General features: G+C 52.1%; 1 protein-coding gene across 1 annotated transcript; it reads right to left on the bottom strand.

Moving 5' to 3' along the window:
- Positions 1–97: 97 nt before the first annotated feature.
- LOC123323667 (scavenger receptor class B member 1-like) lies at positions 98–9,638 on the bottom strand (the record flags this gene model as incomplete). The annotated part of the gene is made up of 5 exons (XM_044912115.1): positions 9,555–9,638; positions 7,894–8,051; positions 5,873–6,014; positions 2,725–2,928; positions 98–193 (listed from the first exon to the last, which is right to left on the bottom strand). Coding segments are annotated over exons 1-5 (684 nt in total), but the record flags the coding sequence as incomplete, so codon positions are not given.
- Positions 9,639–13,984: the final 4,346 nt, after the last annotated feature.

Genomic DNA, 13,984 nt, shown 5'->3' with positions numbered 1-13,984 from the left:
TCCTGAGTTGCAAGAGAGACAAGGTGTGCAGCCCGGGTGGCCCCCCCACCACTCCTGCCCAGCCCCCATGTAGGAGGGCCACCGCCCTTGCCCTCACCTTGCTGAGTCCGTTCCACTTGTTCACGAGGTGGATCCTGCTGAAGTCTTTGACCCCCGTGAACACGGTGAAGAGCCCAGAATCGGAGTTGTTCAGCTGTGGACAACGACAGAGACCAGCATCTTTAAGCCTCAGGACAGGGGCAAAGGCCCACCCGTTTACTTAGAGGCCACTCCCCACTTCACCCAGAGGACAGGGGCCTCGATACCTTGTTCACGGCTGCATCTGCAGTGCCTGGGGACCAAGAGGAGGAGGGCTTTCTAGAAGGGGCACTCCCTTGATGACAGCGTCCCTCCTAGAAAGGGTCCCACCTTCCCTTCCTGAATCAAGGAGAGTCAGCTTCTCCTCCCAGATGAACAGCAGAATGACCCCCTCGTCCCAACTGAAAATGAAGTATGGTCATGTGACCTCTCCAATCAACGAAAAAGAAGCAGATGGGGCATGCCACTTCCGGATGGAAGCTTTAGAAGCTAGTGCATGCACAAGTCACCGTGCTTTCTGCCGCTCCATAGGGGTCGTGGAAGTGTTTATCAAGCTGCTGCCTCCCTCAGCCTGGGTCCCTGAGTGACCAAAAAGAGCAGAAGGCCCACTGGTCACCCACACTGACATGGCATACAAACAAGGAATCAACTCGCTGTTTCAAGCCACTGACATTCCGGGGCTGCTTGTTACACAGCATGACCTGGTCTATCCTAACCCATACAGGACCCAATGCTTACTGAGCATTGTCTGGATCGGAAGCCCCAGGCTTTGGCACTCTGAGGTTCTTTCCTAGAGACAGATGCCTAATTCACAGCAAAGACACGCAAAGCATATGAACTGCGGGGCGAAATCTAGAAGTACTGTGTTCCCCCTGAGGAGACTGAGTAATGGAAAACATGCTGAGAACTCAATAGGGTTGTGTCCCGGATGAATGGCTAAATTGATTACTGACTAGTTAGGCAAACAGGCTCCAGAGTAGGGCCCAGTCCAAAGCCCTGCTCTGGCCTCTTAATATCTGTGTCATGTCACCTGTCCATTCTGAGCTTCATGAGCTGGGACCTCAACCATTATGAGAAGAGAGTAACAGGAGCCTGGAGACACTGGGGGTATGAAAAAGCGAATGTGTCAACACTGTTAAGTGGTGCCTGAAAAACAGTAGGAACTCCAAATGCTAGTCTTTATTATCATTATCATTATTATTAATAAAGGCTCCCCCAAAAGGACACCAGAATAATAATCATTACAGACAAAGTATATCAGAGACGGCCAGTTAGTATCCAAAGTATCCTCCCCTTCCTCCTTCGTAACAAAACCCAAACCTTACCCAGGGCATCAGCACAGCTGCTAAAAGGCTACATTTCCCAGCTTCCCTTGCAGCTAGGTGTGGCCACTTGACTAAGTTTGGGCCAAACGAAAGTAGAAATTGGTTTTTCTCCCTCCCAAGGAGGGAGACAGCTAAGACATGCTGTTTTGTCCTCAACCCCCCTGCCTGCCTCTCCATCCCCAACCACTCTTCCTTCCACTTGTGCTTCCTGGAAGGTGGATGTGGTAGCTGGTGCTCTAGCAGCCATCTTGGGCCATGTGGTAATCTGGAGTATGAAAACCACACCATAAGGATGGCAGACCAGGGTAGTAGAAGAATTCTGGATCCCTGAAGGATAGGAAGACACCACATCAACACTGAACAGCCACTGCTGGAGTGTTATTTCAGGGTTTCCATTATACACAGTCAAACATATATTATAGGTATGCTACTCACTTTGTAATAATATTCATTTGTTTACAAGTTTACAAGATGCTTTCAAAGGAATCGTGTTGCTCCAAACTTGCCAACTTACCCACACACTCAGAATCTGTCATTCTGGTTAAAAAGGTATTGAGTGTCTATCATGTGCCAAGTACAAAAACATAATGTCTTCCTCCCCCTCCCCCCAAGACAGATCAGCAGAGCCCAAAGGGGAGGCCGAGGCTGGAGCAACCCAGAGGGCTCGTCAAAACCTTTGGTGGAGGAAGCCACAGTCAGGGGTCAGACTCTGCATCAGATCACGGCTCAGGAGCCCAGTTACTGCCAGGTGACCAAGGGTCAAGATCAAGAAAAAAGCAGGCAGGGGCGCCTGGGTGGCTCAGTCGGTTAAGCATCTGCCTTTGGCTCAGGTCATGATCCCGGGGTCCTAGGATCGAGCCCCGCATCGGGGTCCCTGCTCAGCCGGGAGTCGGCCTCTCCCTCTCCCTCTGCCGCTCCCCATGCTTGTGCTCTCTCTCTCACTCTCTCTCTCTCTCAAATAAATAAATGAAATCTTCAAAGAAAGAAAAAAGTAGGCAGCTCAGAGCAATGTCATAGTCAATATCTGTGACTTGCCTCCCCAGCAGCCTCTCCTCCTTCTCCCAGCAGCAGCCCCCAACTGTCCACACTCAGCTCAATCACATTCTCAGAGCCTGGATCAAGCTGCACCCACATCTCTGCCTAGAGTTTTCAGGTATATGAGCCAATAAATTCTCTATTCCTCTTAAGCCAGTTTGAGTTGGGTTTTCTGCCATTTCCAACCCACCGCCCCCAGATCCCCAGTCAGGCTGCTAACCCATTTCCAGGCTGTATCGATGGAGAACAAGACACAGGCCCCGAACTTGTTGTGGGCCATGCTTACCTCTGCAAATAGCCCAAACTTGCCCTTGAATGGAAACATGTTTGGGAGGTACTTGTTGATGAGGTGTATGAGGGGGTCCTCGTAACCCCACATGATCTCGCCTACAGTGCGGTTCATGAAGGCACGCTCCCCGAGTGTGCTGAATGCCAAGGTCATGATCAGCTTCAGGCTCATGGGCTTATTTTCCATCATCATCGCTGCAGCCTGCAGAGTGAGGGGACACTACATGTTACAGGCTAGACACCAACGGGTCCATGCATCCTGGACTTCAAGCCAGGCCCAAGGTAGAGTTCATCAGGGGACATGAACTTCGGGCCCAGGAAGGTCCCTGCAGCGAGCATGTAGGGTGTCTGGGGCATCCAGAACCAGTCCCTAATCCTTCAGTAACAGGATCACCTGTGTTCGTGGATTTCAGGTGAAATTAACTCCATCCCCAGTCCCAGAGGTGGGCACATGGCAGGGATCTGGCCAATCAGAAACGTTCTTCCCTCCAGCTACAGTGATTGGTTCCGGAATGTGTAATGTGGCCCAATCAGAGCCCCAAGAAACGGGAAACATTCCCCTGGGGCTGTCAGATAGAAAGGAGAGCTTCCTGCTGCCCTCCTTGAAGGCTGTAGCCACCCTGAGGTCCGCCCGAGCAGGGCACCAACACAGATCTAGGGAACCTGATTTGCACCCTAGATCAAGCCACACCTGAAACGAGCCAACCTCTGCCCTTTCAGTAATGTGAGCCCATAAGTTCCCTTTTTGCTTATGCCAGTTTGGAGTACCTTTTATTGTCACCTTGCATTCAAAAGAATCTTAATGAAGACTCGACTCCACTTCCTGATATCTCCTTCCCAAACACGAAGAGTCCCAAAGATCTGTTCTCCCCAATATCTGGGTGCTGAGAATGCAGGTGAATTTATTTTCTAATTTCTGCTTTCCTCTGGAGATACTGTCTTGGCACTTGGTTTATTTTTTAAAGGCACCTCATCCAAAAGTGGAAAAGTGAACACAGCCAGCATTTCCTAAAACCTGGGCCAAAGAGGTCTGGTTCCTTGGGAACTCACCAGGATCTCCTTGCCATTATAATCATTTTTGAAAGATAATAAACACATGATTTTTTAAAAAATCACAAAAGAATATCGGAGAAACGTCCCTCTCCAACCCCTGACCGTCTCCTTCCCATTCTTCTCCCTCAAGGCCACCCAATGCTATGGGTTCTTTCCTCCAGAGACATCCACACCAGAGACCAGCAAACTATGGCCCATGGGCCAAAGCCAGCCCACCACCCATTTTTGTACAGTCTGAGAGCTAAGAATGTTTTTTTTTTTTAATATTTTCAAATAGTTGCGGGGGGAAGAATATTTGAAAAAACATGAAAATTATATGAAATAAAGTTTCATTGGAACATCTCCATGCCTCCTCCTTTATATTGCCTTTGGTTGCTTCTGCATCAGCAGTTCCAACAGAAATCACGTGGCCCTCAAAGCCTAAAATACTTACTTTATAGAAGAAGTCTGCCCACCCTGCTCGAAACATGTAAATAAAAAAGCATGTGTGTATAAGTGGGTGTGTGTGTGCAAATATTTCTCCTTTTTAAGTAATAAGGTGTGGCACCGTACGTGCGTTCTGCACCTTGCCTCTCCCTCACTTAGACCTCAGGGACTGCTCCGGCCCTGGCTGGCTGCCATAAATTACCACAATGAAACATGATGGAACAATATTTAGGTTGTTTCTAGAAGTTTGCTCTGACAATGAATATCCTTGCGTGCAAGCATCTTTTACGTGTGTGGTTCTATCAAGAGGACACATGCCTACAAATGAAATTTCTGAGGTCCAAGGCGTGTGCAATTTCTATTTAAAGTCACCCCCTTCCAACAGCTCATACCAGTTCTGTTCCTCACGACGGTACGGGAGAGCGTCTGTTTCCACAAATGCTCCTGACCCCTGGGGCATCATCACGCGGTCTTTGCCAACCAGGTCGGTGGGGGCAAGTGCCTTCACTGCCAAAACTTAAGGATGTAACTGGGGTGGGGGTGGGGGGCGCGCAGGGGCGGGTGGTGAAGCTGTAAGGTTTCGGGGCATATTTATTCTTCTGCCCTGTCCATCCAATGGACTCAGCAGGCGAGTTCACCTCGGATCCAGAGCCCAGCCCAGCACCAGCCCCAGGGTCACTGACAAGTAAACAAGCTAATATGTGTAAGCCCATAAGCCCTAAGTGCTGACACACAGTGTTTGCAAAAAGTTAACACAACAGGCCTGAGGCCACTCTCTCTAGAAAGGCCTGCTGGCAAGGTTGACCCTCAGCCTGCGTCTGGGAGCTTGGGTTTCGAGGGAGCTCCCACCACTCCCTGACTGATAAGGGGGGGCTCACGGTGTCTGGACTGCGTCTACGAACAGTATGCTTTATGCTGACCACCTGCCTTCCTTCTGGGGAGGTGGATTTTGGTACATGCCAGACAGAAGGTGCCTCTGTGACCAGCCCCCAATAAAAAACCCTGGGCACGGAGTCTCTAGTGGTTTCCGTGGTGACAAACCTTCCCAGGTGCTATCAGGACTTGTTGCAGGGTGAATTGGGGGTGGGTGCCTGTGCGACTCCCTGGGAGAGGACGCTGGAGGCTGGAGGCTGGCCTCCACCCCATGTGCCTTCTCCCTCTGCTGCTTTTGGTTCTGCACCCTTCTGCTGTAACAAATCAGAGCCAAGAGTGGGACAATACACCGTCTGTGAGCCTTCCCAGTGAGTCAGCAAGCCTGGAGGTGGTCTTGGGGACCCTGGCGCACAGGGCCAACAGTCGGTAAATCCAGCTACAACTATGACCCCCACCTACAGAGCACGGAGGCCCAGCCTGCAAATGGGGCAGACGAGGACGTGGCCTGGGGGAGCCCCGTGCAGCCCCCCACTAGTACCTCCCTGTGGAGATTCTAGATTTGTAGACTAAGACGGGAAAGACAAGAATTTTGGCTGGTACCCCCAAACCAGAGACAGGAGGATGCACCTGGGAAACTCGATGGGCTGTGAGTCGGGTCCCATGAGCAGCCGGCTGCCCCCCGTGCCCCCCACCGCGGGGCAGCCCACGCAGGGGGCAGGCAGGACGAGAGAGACGGAAGCCCTCGGGCGCAAGGTGAGGGCTGGGACAAGGGGCGCGGCCAGGGGCAGGCTTACCAAGACCAGGATGTTGGGCATGACGATATAGTCGCTCTCTAGGCCATGGGACTTGTCAGGCTGGAACTGGAAGCTGCGATACTCGAGGAATGACACTGTGTCATTGTCATTGAAGGTGATGTTGCTCTTGTGCCTGAATTCCCTGCGGGCGAGAAGCCGGTGGTCAGTGGGGCCCGGCCACACAGGGACGGGGCGCCCGCCGAGAGCCGTGGGGCCCTCGGCCCAAGGCAGGACCCTGTGAGGTTCATCAGAGCTACCCCAGAGAGCACCCAAATCCCAACACACCCCCTCCCCCAGCCAGGCGCCACCGTCCTTCACAGCAGCCTCCCCCCGCGCATGCGCCTGCTTAGGGAGACAGCGCAGCACAGTGGTTCGGAATGTGCACTCTGGAGATGGAGGGCCCGGGCTCCCATCCTGTCTCCATCACTTACTACCAGGGCCTCCGTTCTCCCATCTATAAAATGGGGGTGATAACAAGAGCCACTTCGCAGGGCTGTGGTGAGCCCTGAGTGGGTCAGTGCATGTCAAGCCACCAAAGGGCGGCCCGAGGCACGGAAGACAGCACGCGAGTACCAGCGGCTTTTCGTGGCTGCTGCCGTTATTCCCTCTTGTCTGCAATCCATTCTCCATAACATAGCCAGAGAATCTTTGAAAAGTAGAAATGAGATCATGTCCTTCTCTCCCCGACAACCCTCCTTTGCATACAGGATAAAATCAAGCTCCTAGGGGCGCCTGGGTGGCTCAGTCGTTAAGCGTCCGCCTTCGGCTCAGGTCATGGTCCCAGGGTCCTGGGATCGAGCCCCACATCGGGCTCCCCACTCCGTGGGAAGCCTGCTTCTCCCTCTCCCACTCCCCCTGCTTGTGTTCCTTCTCTCGCTGTATCTCTCTCTGTCAAATAAATAAAAATCTTTAAAAAAAAAGAAATCAAGCTCCTAATGTGGCCTCCGAGATCCTCACCACCCGACCCCGTCCAATGCTCGGGCCTCGTCTCTGCCAATCTCCCCCTCACTCATACCACGCCAGCCACTCAGGCCTTCTCCTTCCCGGACTCCCAGACTCTGCCTGCCTCAGGGCCTTTGCACCGGCTGCCACCTCTGCCTGGGGCCCTCCTCCCCCCACATCTTCACACAGTGGCACCCCCTTCTCACCACCCACATTTAGGGGGGTGCCCCCTTGGCAGAGGTCCTCCCTGACCCTCCAGTTAGACCAACCCTGCCCACGCCCCTCCCTCCAGCACTCTCCATGCTTCACCCTCCTTGCTCTCACCACACTTATGGCCACCTGATGTGTCTAAGAGTTTACTCTCTCCCATCAGACGTCAGCTCTGTGGAGCAGGGGCTCGGGTCTGGCACGGTGCCTAGTCCACAGGAGGTGCTCAGTAAATGCTTCCAGGATGAAGAAATAAATATAAACTTTGGCAAGCCAGGCTCAGCTCTGACACAGAAGCCTTCCACGGACGAGCTTGGCAGGGACGGCGATTCTGTGACAGGGTCCGTGCCCGAGGGCAGAATGGGCAGGAGCCGGGAATCGGGCCTTCTACCAGAACTGTCCTCCCTCACCTCTCGGAAACCTGCTCTGGCAGATTCAACAAGCCGCGTTCTCCCAAAGACCACGATCCAGCGAAGAGGTGGTGGCCGCAGTGGTAATAACACGCTAGTAACAAACGTTTACGGGGCGCTCACTGCGGGCCAGGCACTGTGCTAAGGGCTTCCCGCTATCTCATCCAGTCCTCACAACCACCCCAAGGCGGAGACTGTCATCCCCATTTTACAGATGGGGAAACTGAGGCATGGGGAAGGAACGCCCCTTGCCTGCAATCAGAAAGCCACAGTTTAAACCCAGGAGGTCACTCTGCAGAGGGCACAGTCTCAAGCACGAGAACACCAGACTGGGGAAAGCAGACTGACCCTGAGCAAGCCCCTCCACTACTCGGGGCCTCGGTTTCCTCATCTGTAAAATGGGGTCCGAGCCTGCTAAGACGGCCCGCCTGGGAGACCCAGTCCAGCCCCCTCTGTCCTCACCTGTACACGTAGGGTCCGCGCTCCTGCACCTGCGGCTTCTCCCCCAGGAGGATGGCGTCAGGGTTGACAATGTCGAAGAAGTAGATGGACAGGTAGAAGGGCACGGGGATCTCCTTCCACATGTTGAAGGACAGGCTACTGGGGTCGATGCGCACATTCTGTGGGGGGCAAAACAAACACGCCCGTGAGGAGGGTGAGCGGGCCCTCCCCTCCATGCAGCTAGAACAGCTGTCCAGAGCCGGGTCCCTCCCGGGTCCCACCATCATGTCCGGAGGTGGCCCCTGGCGGTGAGGGAGTTCCCCATCCACGCTGCTCGAGAGCATCAGTTCACAGGCAACACATTCTTGCAGATGCTACTTTTGTAACCGTGTTTTAGTAACAGTAGCCTGATCAGACACCAGGAAGCAGCTGCTGCTGGAATACTCCACGTGTCCAAATGTATCATTCATTCATTCAACAAACTTTTACTGAGCACCTGTATATGCCAGGCACTCTTCCAAGGGCTGGGGATAAAAGAATGAACAAGACAGACCCCACTCCCCAACTCTGTGGGGTCTTCAATCTAGCAAGGGAGAGGCAGGTGTTAAACATGAAGGTACAGTAACGTGTGCTTGTGTGAGAGGCAGGGATGGGGAAGGGGATTGCAACTTTTTTTTTTTTTTTTTTTTTATTTATTTATTTGAGAGAGAGAGACTGAGAGAGAGCACATGAGATGGGGGAGGGTCAGAGGGAGAAGCAGACTCCCTGCTGAGCAGGGTAATTCCACAGAGAAGCAAGGCCAGCACAAAGGCCCTGAGGCAGGGCGGTGCTGAGACAGAGCTGAAGAAAACAGGTCTGCAGCCTGTCTATCAGATACACTGGCCTCTCATCCCCGTCTGGCTCCTCAGCTCTGCAAGTCCCTGTGTCACAGGGAGGTCCCCCCAGTACCACCCAATCCCCCCCCAACTGGGCCCGGCCACATCACGGGCCCCACAAGGCTTCGAGCCTGGGTGGGGCAGAGTGACCCAGCCCATCAGAGTGAGACCCGATACCACAAAGCGAGGTCTACAGGGTGGCTTGCGTCACCGTCCATGTTCCTTCAAACATGGCCTTCCAGAAAAAGGCCAGCCACCTTTTCTGTCCCTAGACAGCCAAAACCAATGGGCAGAGGCTCCAGGGGAGCCAGAAGGCAGGAGCTCACTGGTCTGGCCCGGCCCCATGTCCCCAACCAGCAGACTCTGGGAAAGAGACAATACAGAAGCAGCCAGACCTCAGGGCCACATGGGCAAAACAGTCACCTCTTGAGTCTCAGTTTCCCCATCTGTACAATGGGGGGCCAGGAGCCTCAGCCATTTTTCATTTCACCAACATGACATTTAAATGAAGAAAAGTTAAATTCATTGCCAAGAATAAAAAACTAGAAGATGTCACATAAAATCTGGATTTCAGGGTATAATAATAATCATTTATTGATAAACACATCTTCCTACCTGCCATGGAAGCCACACGATCATTCTTATAACCTGAGCATCTAATACAGGCAAATAAAGGCAACTAATAAGTGTGATTTGAACAAAGCAACTAAGACTCTGTGGGATCTCCATATTGTTTAATACCAACAATTTATTTTTCAAAATCGAGCACACCCGGGAGCCGATCGAACACACACCTTGGGGCCACACCTGGCTCATGGGCCGCCCTCTGCCACACCTGCTGGCGCACTTGACCAGCATCATCTCCTGGATGATGGAGGGTGACCTCCCCATGTTTCTAAGGGGGAAACCAAGGCCCGGCGCGGTTGGGGGGCTTTCCCCAGGCCCCACACAGCAGGTCCAACAGCAGAGGCATGGGCACAGGCTTGGCAGATGGAATCCAACCTTAGGCAAGAGGCTGCTGGGTGGGAGTGGGGTCCACCCAGGATGGAAATCCTCAACTCTTCAACAGGGAGGAGCGACAGAGGGAGATGGTCCCATCATGCCTCTCCACCATCCTCTCTTCACAGAAAAGACACACACAGGGCTAGTAACTAGGGGTCCCCTGCCTGTCCTGGCTTCTGCCGGCAACTCCAACGGGAAAGAACGTGACCTCAGTCCCAGTTCCTTCTTCTGTGTGTGTGTGTTTGTGCGATAAAAACACATAAGATCTACCCTCTTAGCAAATATTTGAGTGTAGGATGCAATCTTGTTAAGTGGCCACACTATGGCATACAGTAGATCTCTAGGCTTACTCGTCTTGCATAACTAAAACAATAAAAGCCATCATATGGAACGTTTTGGAGGTGATGGATATCTTTACACATAGATTGCAGTGATGGTTTTGAAGGTGTATACTTATCTGCAAACTCATCAAGTTGTATACATTAAATATGTACAGTTTTTTAAAATGTCTATCATACCTCAACTAAGTGGTTTTTAAAAAGACAGTTTCCTTGGGGATTAACATAAGAAAAAAAAAAAAAAAAAAGACAGTTTCCTGGGGCACCTGGGTGGCTCAGTCGGTTGAGCGTCCAACTCTTGATTTCAGCTCATGTGGTGATCTCAGGGTCGTGAGATGGGGCCCCTCGTCGGGCTCCGAGCTCCATATGGAGCCTTCTTAGGATTCTCTCTCTCCCTCTCCCCCTGCGTGCATGCGTGCTCACTCTCACTCTCTCCCTCTCTGTCTCAACCTAAATAAAATAAAATAAAATAAAATAAGTTTCCAGTTCCTGCCTCGCTCCCCAGCTCTGTTTCTCAGCTGGACCCAGAGAAATCTTGAAATCTTGGGAACATATTCATCACCCCAAAACAAAGAGACTCCAGAATCCCTCATCCACTCTCCAGTACACTCTGCTTTGGGGACAAATCACAGCCAAAGAAATGAGCCACCAGATAAAGCCATGTGTCCCTCTCTCTCTCCAACAGAAGGGGCTTCCAGGCTCTGGGGGTCCACCTCATTCACTGGGCACTCGCTCACGGGGAGTATTTGATGGCCCAGCTCTGCCTTCTGGCTGGGTGACAGTGGATAAGTCACCACTCCTCTGTGAACCTCAATCTCCTCATCCATAAAATGAGCACAATGATAGAGCTGGTGTGAGGTTGAATGAGTTTGTATAGGTAAAGTGCTAGAACAGGATATGGCAGAGCCCCAGGCATCTGGAAGGTCAGCCAGGTAGTCACCTGGCTTGAAGTAACCGACTCCTCTTCCTCCCCGTCACTGACACTGCCCCACCCGCACCCACAGGTGGGGACAGACTTTGCACTGGTTTTGATCGGCATCTGAGCAGAGGCAATGAGACCAAGCAGCTGATTAGACAGCAGCGCTGGCCACACTCTCGGCCTTTCACCTGATATGGCTCATTCTATCCTCACCCCCTCCCCCAAGGTCAAAGACCACGGCCCAGAACACAAAGACTGGAAGAGAGGGCCAACGTGAGTCCTTGCAGGACACCACTGCCTCTCACGCAACTGGACCCTCCGAGCCCATTCCTGGACAGCCAGCAGTGCTGCCCGGAAGAGGAAACATGTGAGCTGAGCACTGACGAAGGGAGTTGGACTTGGCCGGCGAAAGAAGATGGGGAGGGCATTCCTGGCAGGGCCTGCAGCCTGTGTCCAGGCTAGGAAACCTTTAGGAGCATGGCTACCTAAATGCCCATCAATAACAAAAATATTCTCAAAACATATTTTAAAACAACTCCAATGTCCCTCGACAGATAAACAAACCGCCACGTAACTAAACAACGGGGCACTACCCGATCACAAACAGCAAGCGACTACTGGTCAGTCCAACACATGCATGAACCTCCACAGCATATGCTAAGTAACAAAAGTCCGATGCAAACAGCGACATACTGCATGAGTCCATTTATAATAGGACATCTGGGAAAAGGAAAACCATAACAACTGAAACCAGATCAGTGATTGTCACAGGGCTCAGGCAGAGGGAGGGGACTGACTGCAAAACGGCATCAAGAAACTATTTAGGGTCATGAAAACATCCCATCTCTTGATTTTGGGCGCCACATAGGTAAGATGTACACATCTGATAAAACCCATCAGGCTGCACACCTAAAAAGGATGAACGTTCTGGATGCACCGTGAAAACATGATGCTAGCATTTCTTGACGGTTTAATGACTTAGGATTCACATACCATACAATTCACCCACTTCAAGTGTCTAATTCAATGGTGTGGATGTGCGCACAGAATTGTGCAGACACCACCACGGTCTAAGGCCGGAACATATTCATCACCCCAAAACAAAACCCCGTACCCATTAGCAATACACTCCCCTAGCCCCTGGCACCCCCACGTCTACTTTCTATCTCCACGGATTTGCCTTTTTTCCATTAAACAGAATCCTACAATATGAGTCGTCGATTTACGTCCATAACACCCAATTTCTTAAAAACAAGCAGACCAAGGCCACACGAGGCTTCTTCCCCCCAGCACCATGTTTGCAAGGTGCATCCATAATGTGCCTGCTTTTCAAGAGCACTTTGTTGAGTTTTATCAAAGGTCTACACCTCCCTTGTATGACAAGCAAACTCAAGAGATGGAACATCTTCATCACACCTGTTAAAAGGCGTGTGTGTGAGCACACCTGTGTTCACTGCATTTCGTGGGACATGACTCCGTCTTAACGAGGAAGGCGGGTCCGCACCACGGATGAACCTGGAGGACAGTATGCTGAGTGACAGGGGCCAGCCACGGGACAGATACTGCGATTCCACTTAGAGGACGTCCCTAGAGACGCCAAACTCTATCCTCTTCCGATCCGCCGGCAAGATGTTGGCCCCCACCCACCCCAATCATTCCGCAGCCCGCTGTTGGAGCTCACGAGCAGAGCTGACTTCTGCACACACCACCGCGGGCACAACAAATGGACCAGACGTACTGGGGGAAGTCTCAAAAGACCTGAGTGAAAACAGACAAGCTGCAGAAAGACACACTTGGGATGCGCCTTTTTAAAGGAATTTGTCCAATATACAAAATAATGGGCAACCGTTGATGTCTTGAAAATAAAATGAACATAAAAGCTGCCATCTTAACACTGGCCTGCAAGTCCCTCGGCCTGGTCTGGCTCCTGTGGCCCCTCTGGGCCTCGCATCCTGTCCTGTCCCTGTCATTCACTCAGCCCAGTCATGCTGGCCTCCCTGCTCTCCCTTATATATGCAGGCAAACTTCTGCCCCAGGGCCTTTGCACTAGCTGTTCTTTCTGCCTCTCATGTTCTCCCCAAGGTGGCCACACAGTCAAATCTCTCACCTGATCCACCCCAAAATTCCTAAACTCCCTTAACCTGCTGTGTTTCCTGTGGTCCTTGTCGCCTATAATTATGTCTACTGTCCTTTCTCTGTCTCCCCTACTAGGTCATAGCCTCCCAAGGACAGGATCTTCATCTGCTTAGTTCATTGATTCAGCACAGAACAGTGCTTGGTACCCAGAAAACACTCAGCAAATTTTTGCTGAGCCAACAAGCAGTGTGAGCTCTAGAACACTAATATCGACATGCAAATGACCAGAGAGTAGTTATCTGCTTCCTCCTTTGTATGTGTTTTAAACAGCTCCTACTTAAGGGAGATTTTTTTTTTTTTAATACATAGAGAGCATGGCCTATTTGGGGCCCAGCCTGGGCCAGAGCAGCAGCTCAGGGGACATGGGATGGCAAAAATGACAATGTCACATACATTAACTTTTAGCTATTAGTCTATGTTTCAATTAAGTCAATCTTTACAATTACAATTGTGGTAAAATTCTCTGGCTTCATGAGCTGCAACCACACAGGCCAGGCCACCCTCCATGCGAGGGTGACCTCCACAGGCTCCTCCGTCAGCCGCCATCTCCTCTCCGGGCTGGGCAGGGAGGGGCTCCAGACACTGGGGGCGGGTCCTGGGTCAGCCCTGCCCTTCACAGAGAAGCCAAAGGGGGATCCTGGGTCAGCCCTGCCCTTCACAGAGAGGCCTGAAGGGGATCCTGAGTCAGCCCTACACCTCACAGAGAAGCCTGGGGGTGGATCCTGGGTCAGCCCTGCCCTTCACAGAGAGGCCTGGGGGATCCTAGGTCAGCCCTGCCCGTCACAGAGAAGCCTGGGGGTGGATCCTGGGTCAGCCCTGCCCTTCACAGAGAGGCCTGGGGG

The sequence above is a fragment of the Neomonachus schauinslandi genome, unplaced genomic scaffold, assembly GCF_002201575.2.
Source record: "Neomonachus schauinslandi unplaced genomic scaffold, ASM220157v2 HiC_scaffold_158, whole genome shotgun sequence".
Lineage (NCBI taxonomy): Eukaryota > Metazoa > Chordata > Mammalia > Carnivora > Phocidae > Neomonachus > Neomonachus schauinslandi.
The sequence above is the reverse complement of the archived record's forward strand: the minus strand, read 5'-3'. Positions and strand labels throughout refer to the sequence as shown.